Raw genomic sequence first — 18582 nt, 5'->3', positions numbered from 1 at the left:
TTCATCTCTGCTTTTTGCAGATGATGTGGTCTTGTTGGCTCCCTCGAGCCAGGACCTTCAGCATGCACTGGGGCGGTTTGCAGCCGAGTGTGAAGCAGCTGGGATGAGAATCAGCACCTCTAAGTCCGAGGCCATGGTTCTCGACCGGAAAAAGGTGGCTTGCACCCTCCAGGTCGGGGGAGAGTTCCTGCCTCAGGTGGAGGAGTTTAAGTATCTTGGGGTCTTGTTCACGAGTGAGGGGAGAATGGAGCGCGAGATCGACAGGCGGATCGGTGCGGCGGCCGCAGTAATGCGGTCATTGTATCGGTCCGTCGTGGTGAAGAAGGAGCTGAGCCGAAAGGCAAAGCTCTCGATTTACCGGTCGATCTACGTTCCCACCCTCACCTATGGTCATGAACTCTGGGTCATGACCGAAAGAACTGGATCCCGGATACAAGCGGCCGAAATGAGTTTCCTCCGCAGGGTGGCGGGGCGCTCCCTTAGAGATAGGGTGAGGAGCTCTGTCACCCGGGAGGAGCTCGGAGTAGAGCCGCTGCTCCTCCACATCGAGAGGAGCCAGCTGAGGTGGCTCGGGCACCTGTATAGGATGCCCCCTGGACGCCTCCCTCGTGAGGTGTTCCGGGCATGTCCCACCGGGAGGAGGCCCCGAGGAAGACCCAGGACACGCTGGAGTGACTACGTCACTCGGCTGGCCTGGGAACGCCTTGGGGTCCCCCCGGAAGAGCTGGAGGAAGTGTCCGGGGAGAGGGAAGTCTGGGGATCCCTGCTCCGACTGCTGCCCCCGCGACCCGGACTCGGATAAGCGGCGGACAATGGATGGATGGATGGATGGATGATTTGATTAGAAACATGTTGAAATGTCTCAGAATGAACCAGACACTGTGAAGTCTGTCATTTATCTTGGAAACAAAACACAGGTCATATGTTTGATACAGGTATGTGTGTGTGACTATATAATGAAGCCGTCTTGTTAATCCTAAGAGACACACAACAGTCCACCACAGAGCCCAGTTCACTGACAAAAGACAAGTGTAAAGTTTCCAGAGGTTTATTGACATAAATGTCAGACGCAGCAGTCGTCTTAGTGGCCACAGAACTAGATCATGTGTTTACAGATTATTTCACTTTGTAGTAAAAGAGTAAAAACTACAGCTCCTTCATGTAAAAGTCTTTATTTTTTAACACAACAATATTTACATCAATACTTTTTCTCCAGCTAACAGTGTTTCATATTTTTTTATCTGCATAGTGTCAGTATGAGAATTAGAATAAGAAAGTATTTGTCAAAATACAATGTAAGTGTGATTTGTAGCTGAAGTGTTGCAGCTCAAACATTTCTAAATGTCAGGATGAGTGTGACTAAATGTTTTTTTGTGTATGTGTTGTCCCAGCTGGAGAGTCAGAGGTGTTTGTGAACATCACACTGAAGATGAAGCAGGAGAAGCTGACTGTCTGCACAGCAGTAAGAGCATTTCTTTATTTCTCATTAATGCTACTTTGTTTTTCTGGGGTTCCCTTTGGGACCTCATTGATGTGTAGCCATGTGTGTATTCAGTAGGTTTATATACGACCAGCTAATTGTAATTGTACATACTATAGCTATGGTCAACAATCCTTGTGTATGTATTTGTGTAGTATGTATGTATAGGTATGCATGTTGTATCTGTTTTACCTTCATGTATGTAGCATCTGGTTTTGATTCAGATTTTTTTTACTACCACAACTTGTGTGTCTGTCTGTTTATTGCTTATTTTATTGTTTACTTGCTTATGTATACATGACTGTCAGACGGACTCATTTACTCCACATGTCTCCAATCTGGTGCTTAACGAGGTGACGTCCTCCAGGAAGGCGGATCTGCTTCTCCATTGGCCGAGCACAGGTGTGTGTGCACTCGGTACTGATGAGCAGCTGCAGCGACCAGAGGAGCAGAGTCCTACAAATAGTCATTCAGCCTTTGGAGCGGCAGCAGGAAGATGCGACTTAGCCAACACGAGACAGCGCCCGTGCAACTCTTAGCTCTTTGACTTCAGGTTTGGTTTTATTCATTTGATGTTTGTTTGACTCTAATCTTTGTCTCTTGTGTAGGTGTTGAACCCTGAGCTGACTGGCTACAGCTGCCACATGCCTGTACTGCTGCCACCTCTACTTGGTAAGAAACACTCAAGGTATACACAGAAATCTTTATTTACTCCACAACACACATAGTCACAGTTACCTCCATCTTGTTCAGTCTGAAAGACAAAGGACACATTCAACATGAGGTAGTCCTGTCTAACACTGCTTTTCCATCTTGTTTCAGGAGCTGCTGTCCACCATTGAGACCACCAGAACTTCACCACCTGGTTCAAAGAAGACAAAGATTCAACAATGTTAAATTTATTGTGTGGAAATGTTTGTCAGCCATGATCCAGACAGGGTAAGTCAACCATTTTGTAGACCAGGCCATGTGGCTGCAGGTGTTTGTTCCAACAACCAGAGTACTTTGACTGATCAGCTCATTAACTGAGTCGATCAGTCAGAGTACTCTGGTTGTTGGAGCAAACACCTGCAGCCACATGGCCTGGTCTACAAAATGGTTGACTTACCCTGTCAAGCACATGCAAACACAAACTGGCTCAAGGTTAAACACAATGTAAAGTTGTTTTGAAAATGAAATAAAGTAGAAAATAAAAACCAAACCTGAAGTCAAAGAGCTAAGAGTTGCGCCCGTGGCGCCGTCTCAGTCGCATCTTCCTGCTGCCGCTCCAAAGGCTGAATGACTATTTGTAGGACTCTGCTCCTCTGGTCGCTGCAGCTGCTCATCAGGACCGGAGTGCACACACCTGTGCTCGGCCAATGGAGAAGCAGCTCCGCCTTCCTGGAGGACGTCACCTCGTTAAGCACCAAACTGGAGACATGTGGAGTAAATGAGTCCGTGTGACAGTCTGATACGTTCAAGAAATACATAAGCAAGTAAACAATAAAATAAGCAATAAACAGACAGACACACAAGTTGTGGTAGTAAAAAAAATCTGAATCAAAACCAGATGCTACATACATGAAGGTAAAACAGATACAACATGCATACGTATACATACATACTACACAAATACATACACAAGGATTGTTGACCATAACGCTACTATAGTATGTACAATTACAATTAGCTGGTCGTATATAAACCTACTGAATACACACATGGCTACACATCAATGAGGTCCCAAAGGGAACCCCAGAAAAACAAAGTAGCATTAATGAGAAATAAAGAAATGCTCTTACTGCTGTGCAGACAGTCAGTCAGCTCCTCCTGCTTCATCTTCAGTGTGATGTTCACAAACACCTCTGACTCTCCACCTGGGACAACACATACACAAAAAACATTTAGTCACACTCATCCTGACATTTAGAAATGTTTGAGCTGCAACACTTCAGCTATAAATCACACATACATTGTGTTTTCTCCAGAAACATTGAGGTGGTCACTCCTGGCTCCATCTGCTGGTTTGGCGCCATCTGCTGGTCAAAGTATAGAATTACACCAGGTTGGTTTTAAATGACAGAAAACCAGTTTACATTTTAAACATTAATAAAGTTGACAAACAATTCCTATTAATAATCGTATTAATTCTCACAACGACACTATCCAGATAAAAAATATGAAACACTGTTAGCTGGAGAAAAGTATTGATGCAAATATTGTTGTGTTAAAAATAAAGACTTTTACATGAAGGAGCTGTAGTTTTTACTCTTTTACTACAAAGAGAAATCAACTGTAAACATATGAACTAGTTCTGTGGCCACTAAGACGACGACAAAAGCACAAAGTCAACAATCCAGCCCGTCTGTGTAAACTCACTAACATACATCTCCACATACTGTTAGAGCACAAAGTCTGGTCTGGTCCTCACCTCTCCTCTTTTCCCTGCAGCTCCGTCCAGGTCCTGAAGACTCCGTCGGATCCACTTGTCCTCACGGGGACTGTCTGTGTCAGAAGAGACAGAGATGATGAACATGGAGGCTGCTGCTGAGTCTCTGTCTGTCTTCATTTACTCTCCTGCTTCTTTTCTACATTTATATACAAACATGGATATGGATCACAGATCATGGCCTGGGGGGGGGGTTGGGGGGAGAGACGCGTTGAAACTCGTGAAAGTACATGGGATCCTGTTGGGACATATGGATCATCGGGTTTGCAGCGGCGGCGGCGGGAACGTCGCTTCGGGGGGGGGGGGGGGTCCAGCACTCTCCACACTTTTACGAGTTTCAACGCTTCTCTCCCGCCAACCCCCCCGACCATGATCCGTGATCCATATCCATGTTTGTATGTGTATGTGTAGAGATGGACCATGGCGGCGGCTGCGGGGACGTTGCTCCCCGATCCATGTGGGATCCGCTGCAGGAGCTCGGAGGCCGCTGTGAGCTGCCTGCTCCCGATCAGCATTCCCAGTTTTTTTTTTTTTTTCCCTATCACTCGCTTGTGGTGTAATGGAGTTTCTCCTTGCCTGTCAACGCAGTGTTCGCTGGTTCGCGACCACGCAGTTTTCATCATCATCATCCTGCTCCAGAACAATCTTATCAACAAAGACCAACCAAACATGTCAATGAAGGAGACTGTTAGAATTATTCACTTATTCAACACAGCTGAATGCTTTTGTTATGTATGTTGTTGTGCAGTTGTTGTGTTGAGTCAGTACAAGTTCCAACACATCTCATATCATCTCAGATCTAGTGCTGGTGTAGTGGATCTTGTTTTGGCTATGGACTCAGGAGATTGATGGTTCGAGTCCAGGTGTTGGCTTCTTGGTTTTCTCCTGAAGTTTCTTTGTATGTGCTGCTTTGACGATGTCAGATACACTATGACCAATGTCCCGATCACACGGTTAATGGATGAGTAGGTTGCGCTGCCGCTTTGGGTGCAGCAGATTACATGTTCGATCCCCAGGAGAGACAGTGAGAGGTTTTCTCTTTAAGTTTCTTTGTAGCTGCTCTGATGATGTCAAATACACTATGACCAGTGGATTGTCTCGGGCTCGGTGGTCGAGTGTGTTGCGTTACCGCTTTGGGTAGCGAAGGCCACGGGTTCGAGCCCCAGTGGGAGCAGTCCCCTCCCCTCCCCACCACTACGACGATGGGTACCAAGCCCCAATGGTGGGACAGAAGAAGGCCGGACAAGGGCGTTACCGACTAATGACCGACCCGACCGACCCGACCGGACCCGACCGGTCCCGACCCGACTTATGTGTCGTTCGTCTCGTTCGTCTCTGTGTTGTGTTGTTCGTCTGTCTGAATGAATGCGTGAATGAATGTGGGTATATAGGTCATAAAATAGGAACTAAAAGTAGAGAAATAAAAGTAATGATAAGTAACTAAAAGTAATGTAGGTAAATAAAAAAAACTAAAGTAAGAACTATTATTAAGTATTATTGTATTTTTAAGTAATAAAGTAAATAAAATCCCACTTATTTACTCACTTCTCATGCATCTCTTTAACCGGCCTTCTTCTTCTCTCACTGTCCCCCCTGGGGATCGAACCCATGGTCTGCTGAACCCAAAGCGGCAGCACAACCCACTGTACCATTAATCGGTGTGACAGAGACATTGGTCATAGTGTATTTGACATCGTCAAAGCAGCACATACAAAGAAACTTAAGGAGAAGACCAAGAAGCCAACACCAGGGATCGAACCAGCGACCTCTTGAGTCCATAGCCAGAGCGAGATCCACTACACCAGTGCTGGATCTGAGATTTGATGTGTTGGAACTTGTACTGACTCATACAAAGCAGCACATACAAAGAAACTTAAGGAGAAGACCAAGAAGGCAACACCAGGACACGAACCCACGATGTCAGAGTCCAAAGCCAGGAAGATATCCACTACACCAGCGGTGGATCTGAGACCAGATGTGTTACTGACTCGTACTGTGACACAGATTGAATGTTGAGCTTAAGAGATGACGTCCTCCAGGAAGGCGGAGCTGCTTCTCCATTGGCCGAGCACAGGTGTCTGCACTCCCGTCCTGACGATCAACTGCAGCAACCAGAGGAGCAGTGTCCTACAAATAGTCATTCTGCACTGGAGCGTCAGGGAATGCGACTTTGCTCAAAGAACAGGCATCTTACACTTAAGGTTTTTATTCATTTGATGTGTTTGTTTCACTCTATCTTTGTCTCTTTTGCAGGTTTTCAACCCTGAGCTGACTGGCTACCATGTGCTTCTACTGCCACCTCTACTTGGTAAGAAACACTCAAAGCATACAGAAATCTTTACTTACTTCCCCATGCACATAGTCACACAGTTACCTCCATCTTGTTCAGTCTGAAAGACAAAGGACACATTCAACATGAGTTGCAGGCGGAAGCGTCAGGGAATGCGACTTTGCTCAAAGACCAGGCATCTTACATCTTTTACTAAGGTTTTTATTCATTCGATAGTGTTTGTTTCACTCTATCTTTGTCTCTTTTGCAGGTTTTCAACCCTGAGCTGACTGGCTACCATGTGCTTCTACTCTGCCACCTCTACTTGGTAAGAAACACCAATCCACACAGCAATCTTTTACTTACTTCCACAAGACACATAGTCACACAGTTACCTCCATCTTGTTCAGTCTGAAAGACAAAGGACACATTCAGCATGAGCTGCAGGTAGTCCTGTCTAACACTGCTTGTCCATGTTCTCTCTTTCAGGAGCTGCTGTCCACCATTTGAGTCCAGAAGAACTTCACCACCTGGTTCAAAGAAGACATTGAAGACTCAATGTTAATTGTGGAAATGCTTGTTAGCCTAGATCCATCTCTGGTTTGTGCCATGTGCTTCACTGGGCAAGTCGGCCATCTTGTAGACCAGGCCATGTGGCTGCAGGTGTTTGTTTCAACCAAGAGCACTTTTGACTGAGTCAAGTCTGGTGTACTGCTGCTTGGTTGAAACAAAGACCTGCAGCCACATGGCCTGGTCTACAAGCATCAGGGAATGCGACTTTGCTCAAAGAACAGGCATCTTATCTTTACTTCTGGTTTTTATTCATTTGATAGTGTTTGTTTCACTCATCTTTGTCTCTTTTGCAGGTTTTCAACCCTGAGCTGACTGGCTACCTTGTGCTTCTACTACTGCCACCTCTACTTGGTAAGAAACACTCAAAGCATACACAGAAATCTTTACTTACTTCCCCATGCACATAGTCACACAGTTACCTCCATCTTGTTCAGTCTGAAAGACAAAGGACACATTCAGCATGAGTTGCAGGTAGTCCTGTCTAACACTGCTTGTCCATGTTCTCTCTTTCAGGAGCTGCTGTCCACCTTGAGTCCAGAAGAACTTCACCACCTGTTCAAAGAAGACATTAAAGACTCAACAATGTTATCATGTGGAAATGCTTGAGATCCATCCCTGGTTTGTGCCATGTGCTTCACTGGGTGAGTCGGCCATCTTGTAGACCAGGCCATGTGGCTGCAGGTGTTTGTTTCAACCAAGAGCACTTTTGACTGAGTCAAGTCTGGTGTACTGCTGCTTGGTTGGAACGAAGACCTGCAGCCACATGGCCTGGTCTACAAGATGGCTGACTTACCCAGTGAAGCACATGGCACAAACCAGGGATGGGATCAAGGTTAAACAATGTAAAGTTGTTTGTAAATGGAAAAAGTACAAAATAAAAATGCATCTTTCATATAATATAGCTTGTTTTTCTGTGGTTCACCTCATTAGTGTGTATAATAGGTGGGGTTCACCTCACTAGTATAGGTATATGGCCTTTGTAACTGTACATACTAAAGCTATGGTCAACAATACATGTTTTAAAGTTTTGTATCTTTTATATAAATGCATCTTGCTTATTGTCAAAGACTCATTTACTCAAGATGTCTCTAATTTGACACTCCAACGAGGTGACGTCCTCCAGGAGGGCCATGGAGCACAGATCTTACTTCAGGTGGTTACTTATTTTCATTTACAAACAACTTTACATTGTTTAACCTTGATCCCATCCCTGGTTTGTGCCATGTGCTTCACTGGGTGAGTCGGTCAACTTGTAGACCAGGCCATGTGGCTGCAGGTGTTTGTTCCAACCAAGCAGCAGTACACCAGACTTGACTCAAAGTGCTCGTGAGCCACATGGTCTGGTCTACAAGATGGCCAACTTACCCAGTGAAGCACATGGCACAAACCAGGGATGGGGATCAAGGTTAAACAATGTAAAGTTGTTTAGAAATGAAAATAAGTACAAAATAAAAACCAAACCTGAAGTAAAGACGTAAGATCTGTGCTCCATGGCCCTCCTGGAGGACGTCACCTCGTTGGAGTGTCAAATTAGAGACATCTTGAGTAAATGAGTCTGTGACTCATAAATACATAAACAATAAAACAAGCAATAAGGCAAAGATACAATAAATTGTTTATATATAAAAAGATACAAAACTTTAAATTTAAAACATGTATTGTTGACCATAACTTTAAGTTACAATTAGGTCATATACAAACCTATATACACTGAACGTTGAACAAAAATGACCATGTCCAAAATGATTCATACCCCAGTGATACCAAGACAAAAGGCCTATGGAAGTTCGAACAAACCATTCTCTTTAAGGGTCTAAAGTGTTTACAATTATTTTCAATGTTTCTGGGAGTTTTTTGACCAGTTTTCTGACTATAAAAGTTGACTTGCTTATGACATTTCAATCATTTTCATGTCAACACAAGACTTCCTATGGCAAAGACCAGAGAGCTCAGTGAGGACACATTGGAAATGCCAAAAAAGAAGGTAAAGGATACAAAAAGGTGCCAGTGTCAAGGGTGCAAAGTATCATCAAGAAGTACCAAAGATTTCAAGAAGTACCAACGATTTAACACAGTGAAAACCCTCAAAGGATGTGGTCAAAAGTCAGTAGTGTCACCTTAGCTAGTCAGAAAAATCAAGCGAGATGTTGAAAACAATCCAAGGACTACCAAGGCTCAGTTCCTTCAGGACAGTCCTGGTAGTTTTTTTTTTGGCATTTCCAATGTGTCCTCACTGAGCTCTCTGGTCTTTGCCATAGCAAGTCTATTGACATGAAAATGACTGAAAAGTCATAAGCAAGTCAACTTTTATGGTCAGAAAACTGATCAAAAACTCCCAGAAACATTGAAAATAATTGTAAACACTTTAGACCCTTACAGAGAAGGGTTTGTTCGAGCATCCTATGGCCTTTTGTCTTGGTATCACTGGGGTATGAATAATTTTGGACATGGTCATTTTTGTTCACCATTCAAATAAACAATTTAACTTTACTTAAATAAATTGGTCATGGCTCCAGACTTCCCCTCATGTCCTATTCATATCAAATCTGAGTTGAAATACTAATGACCGACAAAATTAAGAAATTCCCTGTATTTGCCAGGGGTATGAATAATTTTGAGGACGACTGTATGTAACCTTTCTGACATCAAAACACTGAGGCAACTTTATAAGACACGACAACATGTTTCACTAACACATCCAGCTAGTGGTTTTATTTTACGCTCGACACCGATTGGAGCCAAATGAAGCGGAAGTGTCGGCGGGCTGCAGCTTCAGCGGTGCATCATCACTTTCGGGGCAACAAGTGTGTCAAAGTGGTTCAGTGCTTCAGAAAGCTTCGGTTTCACCACCACTACATCCAGCTCTTTACAACACTCTAGTTCACACATTTACATTGGTCATAAACGGAGCTAAACAGACACACAGCTGAAAGCTAACACTGCTGTTGCTATGGACACGGAGCGGCTTATAACGTCTCTTTCTACGTGTTCACGTCTCTGTAGCTCCTCGACCAACTTTTCTTTTCATTTGTGAAGGTTTTATCGCACTTACAGTGACTTTTAGCGAAGTTCTCGTAGACTCCGGTGGTCGGTTGTCTACTTACTCCATGGATGAGCCCATAGATATATATCTATGGGATGGATGAGCCATGCTTCCTTAACCGGAAGTGGTTGAAGCTGCGCCGCCTGGTGGTGAGGAGCATAGGCAGGGCAAGGCAAGGCAAGTCAATGTGCTTTACATAAAGACAAAACATTAAAAAAAAAGAGGAAAAAAAAGAGAGAAGCATAAAACAGAATAAAAACAAACAAACACTAAAAACAGAGTTAAAAGCAAGAGCAAATAAAAGTAAAATAAAATAAAATAGATAAAGTTTTAAGTTCTCAGCTATAAGCATGTGAAAAGAGAAATGTTTTTAAACTGGATTTAAAAGTGCTTGCAGTTGGGGCTGATCTCAGTTTGTTCCACTTGTGTGCAGCATCACAGCTAAATGCTGCTTCACCATGTCTGGTCTGAACTCTGAGCTCCACTATCTGACCTGAGTCAGTAGATCTCAGAGCTCTACTGGGTTTATACTCTACTAACATGTCATTCATGTATTCTGGACCTAAACCATTCAGTGATTTGTAAACCAGTAGCAGAACTTTGAAATCTATTCTGTAGCTGACTGGGAGCCAGTGTAAGGTTTTAAGAACCGGGGTGATGTGGTCTGATCTCTTTGTTCTGGTTAAAACTCGAGCTGCAGCGTTCTGAATGAGCTGCAGCTGTTTGATGCTTTTTTGGGGGAGACCAGTCAGAAGACCGTTACAGTAGACATGTATATATAGACATGTCTATATGTCTATGGAGAGGAGGACCGGCAGCTAATGACTCAGCTGTGTGGACCAGGACCGATCACATGGATAAAAACAGGATAAATGAACTGGAACAGAAACAAATACAAAGTATCCCTGCTGGTGTTTCCTTAGCCTATTTAAAAGCACAATAGGACAGAACCCAACATTATCTATAGTCTATACGTGCTTTATTTCAAGAAGAAGTTGTATCAGTTCCATATGTAGTCACTTATTGGAATAACTTAATAAACAACCTGACTGGAAGAAGATCTGGAACTTACCAGCTAGATAGATGATAAACAATAAAATAAAAGAAGTATCGTTCAAAATAATCCACAGAATCTACCCTTCTAAAGTCTTCTTTTCACAACATTTTAAAAATGTCACCGATACAAGTTGTTCTTTTTGTTTGGGATGCCCTGAAGAACTGCTCCTGCTCAAAAACAATATTATCAACAATGATGACAGCAGCTGGACAAACAGAGAATTACAGATGAATGAATAACAGACGATCAAGTGACAGAAGAAAAGTACAAGACACACGTATGTACATGAACAAAGATGCTCCTGAGACTGGATGACAGCTGCATATTAACTATTATAGTAGCCTACACACATATCCATACAGTATAAGCTGATCCATATCTGCTAAGAACGAGCAGGGTGTCAAACTTGGAAAGAAAAGAAATGAGTTTTATTCTTGGGGATCAAACCCAGAACACCAGAATTTAAAGTCAGGTCAGTGACTCTGGAAATGCATTTTAGTCTGCTGCTTTAAATGGAGCATTTCATTCTTCTAAATTCACCTATAGAGGTCTGTTCTTTCTATTTGAGAGTAGGGATGTTATCTGAGCCCCTATAAATGCTTCCTGTTTCTATTTTGTAAATATAATCGATCCACCAATAGGGAAAATTAATACGTTTTTTTTTTTTTTCCCAACCTTTCTATTTTATGCAGCTCAAAACTTTGTTTCAATAGGCCACGAGACTGTTGCTTTTATTTTATTGTCAAAGCCTCTTCTCTCTGTAATGTATCCATACACTGTGTTAACGAGCCCAAAACTCTGCTTTTGCAAATAAAATGAGCTACGAGTAAAAAGTTCACTTGTGTTGTTATTGATGGGGAAACAGTCAATCAGAATATTACTTTTATTTTGAAATAGGATTTTCTAATTAAATAAACAGTAACCAGGTTAACATTACAAACTGACAGGTGGACACAGCATTAGAAAGGTGATTTTTTTTTTTTTATTACAGTCTTTTCCACTATACACAGATACACGTGTGCTCTAGCTATGTACAATCACATGATAAAATTATTATGGATACAAGACACATTCAGATCAAAGCATCAATAGTAGAGGATACATACACAGTTATATAAAATATGACGGTGGGTTAACAAACGTCTCATCGGGGGTGGAGCTTCTCCTTCACCTGTTCACTTATGACTGGATTTACAAACACAGGAGACCAGAGATCTCTATTGATTTGCTGTGACTGTAAATGTCGTCATAGCGACCAGGAGAGGAAAACACTTTCTTAGACGATGGAAGGCACGGCCACAAACTACAGGCGGAGGTCAGACCTCCGTCACACGTCATCCAGAGTGACAAATGAAAGTTACATGATTCAAATAGAGAAACTTTAATCAGGGCAGACTGATTATTATATTAACAATATATCATGGTTTGTCTTCTAATGTTTCTGTATAAATATTCTATTATTTCTCAAAATACAGCAGCGAGGGTCTCTAATGAGTTACAGCGCTCTGTGCAGTTTGACTTTCTATAAAATTTGTTTTAGTTTTTCAGTCCTGTATTTTGACTTCCTGGTTATTAGGAGCTTTTATTGTGAAAGTCGTGCTGTGGCAGCCCACCCAGATAGAGTGACACCTACCCTCGTCTGTGTGTGCAGGTCGCACCCTCGGCTCTGACGGGGAACGACCACACTGTCTAACACCTACGCTCCACAGCAGCAGCAGCAGCAGCAGCAGCAGCAGCATTAGGCCGACTCGTCTTGGCTCTGTCGGATGTCGGCTACGCTCTCGGGGACCCGGGCCACCATCCCCTCCAGAGACTTGGTCAGGCAGATCTGGCAACCCAGACGAGATCTGAAGGAGGAAGAACGAAGAGCGTGTTTCATCACAGTCTCCGCTGTGTTCTCACATGGTGTTGTGTGAAACCATAACGTCAAACACAAACTGTTGAGCTGGATTCTTAAATGCAAAATAAAACAGTTTTCACCTCTGCACTTTTCCGACTACAAATCCTATCAGGAGGTTCATTCATGTTATTACCAGGTGGAGCCAAATACAGAAACATCATTTAACAGTAACGATGTGTTACATTGTTTCTACCTCTGCTGGGTTAAAACAGAGGCCGTGCTCCTCATTTACCTGTTGCCATTGTGAATCGTAGTGTCAAAAGCTCTACTGATGATAATGATCTGTGATCAGCTGATCTGAACCGACCAACTAGACTGAGTGAGTCTCATCAAACCTGTTTTCTGGAACAGCCTCCAGTGTTGCAGTGTTTCCATACACTGTAACGTGAAGGGAGGGGCACTGTTGTATTTACACCTTTGTCTCTCTATCTCCTTGATTATCTGATCACATGCAGCAAATCCCATTAACCTTAACACAACCAGCTCATCAGCATCACACTGTCATTTTCTTAAAGGGATAGTTCACCCAAAATTCAAATTTCATTCATTATCTACTCACCCTCATGTTGATTAAGGGCTGGGAGAAGTTACAGTGGGGCTCGGCGCAGCACTGCATGTCCATATGATGGTTGTGAATGGTGCTCACTTTTCTTCGTCCAAAAAGACACACCAAAAAACATCCAAAAACCTCCATAGTGCTCATCTGTAATGTCCCTCTTGTATTGAAGCCCCAACATGAGAAATTGTTCCGCCGGTCAGTGTAAATCTCGCTTGATTTGCACTGACCGGGAAGAGCAGTGAACTGAGACACTGGGAGCTTCTGCCACAAACAAGCTTAAAATATAGACTTATTTAATTTTTTTCGGAACAATTTCTCATGTCGGGGCTTCAATACAAGAGGGACATTACAGACGAGCACTATGGAGGTATTTGGATGTTTTTTGGTGTGTCTTTTTGGACAAAGAAAAGTGAGTCCCATTCACAACCGTCATATGGACAAATACTGCTGCACGGAGCCCCGCTGTAACTCAGAGAAGGCACGGAGGACTCTGAAACTTCTCCCAGCCCTTAGTCCACATGAGGGTGAAATTTGAATTTTGGGTGAACTATCCCTTTAAACAATAAAGCTGCTGTTGGTGGAGAGCACAAGCCTTTTGTTTTTAACATCAAGATCTGAACATTATTTCTTAAGAAATTGATGTAAATGTAAAAAAAACAAAAAAACAAACACTCATGTTAAGGAAACGTCCCTTCCTGAGCTGCGACTCATTCTTCCACCCAGTTTGATGCAAACAAGTGTAGTTTTGTGTCGTCACGCTGGTGAACAACATGACCATGTGGACACAATACAACAGTGTGTCTGTGTGTTTCCTTACGTGTCAGTGAGGCCGTAGGCTAAGTCTAGCATGTCCATCTCCTCGTCTGTGACCGGCCCCAGCTTCTTGTAGACGTCCTCGTCGAAGATCAGATGGCATGTGGAGCAGGCCAGCGTTCCCTCACACGCTCCTGCAGCACAACACACACACACTTGTCTAACTCTGTTCAATATCACAAAACCTGTTCGTGTGTGTGCGAGTGCTGACAAACCAAAGCCATCGAAGTCGAGGTCTTCATTAATGACGATATCTAGCAGCGAGTCTCCAGGAGAGCCCTTCACTGTGATCTTCTCCCCGTCTCTGTTGATGAAGTGGACCGTCACCTTGTTTTCTGACCTGACACACACAAACAAACACTCACATTTACTCAATAGACAATTACATTCCAGATGATGAACATCTCAGAGCTGGACAGGATTATCCAGATATTCAGTCATACAACCTTAAAACGCTTCAAAATACAAGTGTCGAATAATCGGTATAAATCAACTCAAACCACAAATGTCTTGTTCTGTATAAATGCTTCATACAGACACAACACAGTGGATACTTCAAGAGAAGTTGCAAAATGTGGAACTGCTACAGTTAGTCAATGATAGACAGAAAATGTTGATCAGTTTCTAGCAACTCTGAGTCAAAAATATTTGATAAAGGCTGAAAAACCAGGATATAGACAAATCTGGAAAAAACCTATTCTAGAAAATTACTCTGAGAAAAATCCTAGAAATTGTGGGAAAAAAACAACTTTAATAGACTTTCAATTATGTACACATCAAAGGGATTTAAACACAAAACATCAAAAGGAGAAACTTCGTCATCAGTAGACAACACATGTTAATATACAGCAAATAAGTCCAAAATACATTTTATTTCGATGCAGCACAACAATTTATATTAAGAGTTAGATCATCAGATTGAATGACAGCAGCACACGTCACTGCAAGACCAAACTTCTGTCTTACTACTGACTGTCAGTAACCATAACAACTGCCTTGATGTTGAAAGATTGAAAAATCAACATCAGTGAAGTGGAAATCAAAAAAGACGCCAACTCTTATTTATTTATTACTAATAAATAACAGTTTGTTTTAGCCATTTGTTAAATTCTCAGAGACCCAGATGAACCGTACAAGTTCACATTTCCACGGCTGTAAATAGTGAACTCAGTGACCCGGTGGGAAACTGAAGAGCGGTGGAAACCCCTCAGTAATCTGCTTTATAGAGAACTAACAGTCATCGGACTCCACGCCCTCGCTCCCTCACTGCTGCACTACGTGACCTGTGAAAACAAAAACACGGAGATTACTGAGTTCAACTCCGATGATCATCACCCTGCTTGGGTTTTTGAGGGATGACGGTTTGCAGCAGCGGTGGAGTCAGGGTCAGGCATGTCCCACCTGACGTGAGCACGCAGAGGGGGGACGGGGGGATGGGACGGTGTCAGCCAGTTTAAGGGCGGCCTCGCAAACCAAACCTTCAACCTGAGCAGCATGTCAGCTCTTATTATGCAATAATTCAACAGGCTGTTTGGCCCTGGGAAGCCAAGTCCTGGTCCATGGCAAAGAGATGGATGGCTTCGGCCTCGCTGACATGTGAAGCCTCGGCCTCCTGTGAGGTCAAGCAGCTCCTTCTGAGACACTGCAGTGCAGGCATTCAGCTGCTCTTCACACAATTAAATCACACACAATGAACACTTAACACATTAAAACCCAGAGCCAGATCTAATCAATTTGTCTCCACTTGCCATTATTCCTTCTTGCCACTTCTGATTAACTTAAACTAAGTTCACAAAACAATTAGTGACAAGATTTTATCATCCAAACAAAACACTGTTGACTTGATAAGTGACTGTATAATGTTGTTAACCCTCATGTGGAAACATCAGTCTGTTTACGGTGTTAATTTAGGTGCAACTCAACAGTACATCATTCATTTTAATAATTGTAGATCAATTATATTGATAAAGTAATTCTTATCCTTGCTATAGAAAAGCGAACTCCAATGCAACAATGTATGCAAACATCAAACAACATGCAGGAAGTTTCGATGGGGTTAAATAATGTTTGGGAAAAAGGTAAACACTGCAGACTGACACTACAGCACCAAAAGAACAACCAGTACCATTAAATGTTAACCTGCAGCAGGAGACATAGTGGTCCACACTAACACAGATGTTCTTTTACTAACTTATGACGTATTGTCCTGAAGTGTTTTTGCTCACAGGAGTGAATTTACTTTCTTTCTTTTATTTTCTGAATATCATAAACAATACAATGTGTTCATTCATCACAGTCAGTGTCAGTAGTAATGTGCTGCTGCTGCTGCTACATGTCTGAACCTGACAGTCTGTTGATGGTGTCTAGATAAAGATGATGAAGAAGATGCTTCAGACCTGAAAACAATGTTCAATGTACAACTGAAGCTTTTTTTCTTTTCTTTTTGAACTTTAACTCAAATAAAAAATTTGACTGAACAACTTGATCTTGTATTACAGTAAAATCTGAATAGGAGTATTTATTCTTTGCCTCTGGTCATGCAGCTGTGTACTTTCCACACGTCTTGTCTAGTTGCATCTTGTAGTCTCATTTTTGACACATGAATGTTTTATAATCCACTACAAAGTTGACACTTAAAATGAAACAACTTGATTGCTGGTTCGTTGGAGCTGGTAAAAGGAAAAGACAGACTGACATTTAAGCAAATGGGCAGGGAAATGTCCTCTGGTTGTTCCACCAGGTGTGTACTGATTAATAAAGGTCACATGTATTTACTGTCTCTTCTTCTTTTTTTGGGATGGGTTTGGTCGTGTGGGCAGATGATTATTTACTCAGGTTGAGTTGAAACTTTGTGAAAAGCTGCAGACAGTTGTAAAGGACAAACCTGACAGGCTGTGAGCCGGCGCTGAAGCTCCTCTGTCCCGTCGCCCAGAGACTCGACGTCATCGCCGGCGTCCTCAGCGACAACTCCCGTAACCTGGAGTGAGCCAGTCTCCTTAACGCTGCCACCAGAGCCATGACCGGTCTGATAAAGAACAAGTAAAAAGAAAAAAAGAAAAAACAAGTGGAGAAACGAGCCGGTCGAGCTGCCCAGTCCTCTCCAGTCGAGCTCTTTGCTTCTCGGTGGACGAAGGAGTCTGAACTAACCCGAGCTAGTGAAGCTAAAGCTAAGCTGAGATGTCACTCTGTCACTGTCACGTTCATTGCGTAACGTAACGCGTTGAATCTATGGCAACCGCTGACTCTGTTTGAGTAAACAGTCGGCAAATTAATGTACTTTCCTTGAGGTAATTCCCAACGAGGCACCAAGTAGGAAGAAGATACCGTTGATAATTTCAATTTCCTAGCAGATATGAAGGGGTGCTATTACACTGCTGTACGTAATTAGACAACTTCCTGTCAGGAATTTCAAAATAAAAGCGCCGGCAAAAAACAAACATGTTTTTCGAGTCCAGAAGGTCGAAAAGGTTACAAGTACCTGTCTTTAAAGACATTAACCGAGTTTTACTATTCATTTTGTTTTTTAAACTGAGTCACTTGAGTTAACATCCACTATCAGCTCAACAAAACACAACTCCGCCCACACCAGTGCATCTTTACCAGAATGAGGGAATAAATTAGCTCCATAAAATGCTTCTTTTACAAAAAGAAAAATAGATGTTTATATTATATAACTGTTACCCTTATTATTATTATACAGTATTAAGACATGGAGCGCGGTAAAAAGGGGGAATTATCTCCAGAAATAAGACAGATCTGGCTCTGGCTCTAGTTAATACCCTTATTTTGAAGGCTGCGCTTACCACGCTTCCTGCCGTCTGGTGGTTAGTTATCGCCAGCTTGACGACGCTCACCGATACTGGCCCATGTCTTCCACGTGTTTGCATAAGTTTGTTTGCCAGTCGGGATGAGTGTGTAGGCTCGTGTTAACAGACCGGGTCAGCCGAGCTGGGCGGAGTTAGAGCGGAGACCCTCATTAAAAACCTGTATAACCGCCCCCCGCTGCGTGACCGTGTGTTGAAATCGAGGAACACCAAACTGTTGCCCAATAAAGGTCAAACCCTCTCCACATTTTGGACCTCCAAGTTCCTCTCCTCAAAGAAAACACAAATATGATGTCACACATAGCCATGAACTTTTACACCATAATTAATCATGATAAGAGCTATTAATGATAATTGATCACTCCATCCAATAGTGTGACATATTTATTACAAATGAACAGATATATCTACTCTGTCATACAAAAGTCATGCACATTTAGACTTGAACACAGCTCAACAGCATCACAAACAGCCCTTATCATTAGGTCCACAGCCCTGACACATCGCAGTGATGGTACTGAGCCCGATCAACAACATCAAAACACACCATCTCACCCCCCCACTGAAAACAACCCAGAGTGACCTTCACTGTCACATTCACCAACAGCAGCTCACATCTGTTGTAACCGTGACTCT

At 42.8% G+C, this 18582-nt stretch overlaps 1 protein-coding gene and 1 long non-coding RNA gene across 2 annotated transcripts; one reads left to right on the top strand and one right to left on the bottom strand.

The window, feature by feature from the left end:
- Nucleotides 1-1392: 1392 nt before the first annotated feature.
- On the top strand, nucleotides 1393-7576 carry LOC146990631 (uncharacterized). The gene is made up of 3 exons (XR_015037903.1): nucleotides 1393-1462; nucleotides 2089-2152; nucleotides 7264-7576. It is a non-coding gene; the product is annotated as an uncharacterized LOC146990631 (long non-coding RNA).
- A 4233-nt stretch (nucleotides 7577-11809) lies between these two features.
- Nucleotides 11810-17487, bottom strand: LOC146990630 (adrenodoxin-like). The gene is made up of 4 exons (XM_085796289.1): nucleotides 17007-17487; nucleotides 14338-14462; nucleotides 14127-14256; nucleotides 11810-12697 (listed from the first exon to the last, which is right to left on the bottom strand). The coding sequence occupies exons 1-4, from the start codon at nucleotides 17138-17140 to the stop codon at nucleotides 12589-12591; spliced, it is 498 nt and encodes a 165-aa protein (XP_085652415.1). The 5' UTR covers nucleotides 17141-17487; the 3' UTR covers nucleotides 11810-12588.
- Nucleotides 17488-18582: the final 1095 nt, after the last annotated feature.

Source organism: Trachurus japonicus, chromosome 2, assembly GCF_045865225.1.
Source record: "Trachurus japonicus isolate A0001 chromosome 2, Traja_1.0".
NCBI lineage: Eukaryota > Metazoa > Chordata > Actinopteri > Carangiformes > Carangidae > Trachurus > Trachurus japonicus.
Note: the sequence above shows the minus strand (reverse complement) of the source record. Positions and strands in the feature narration are given on the sequence as shown.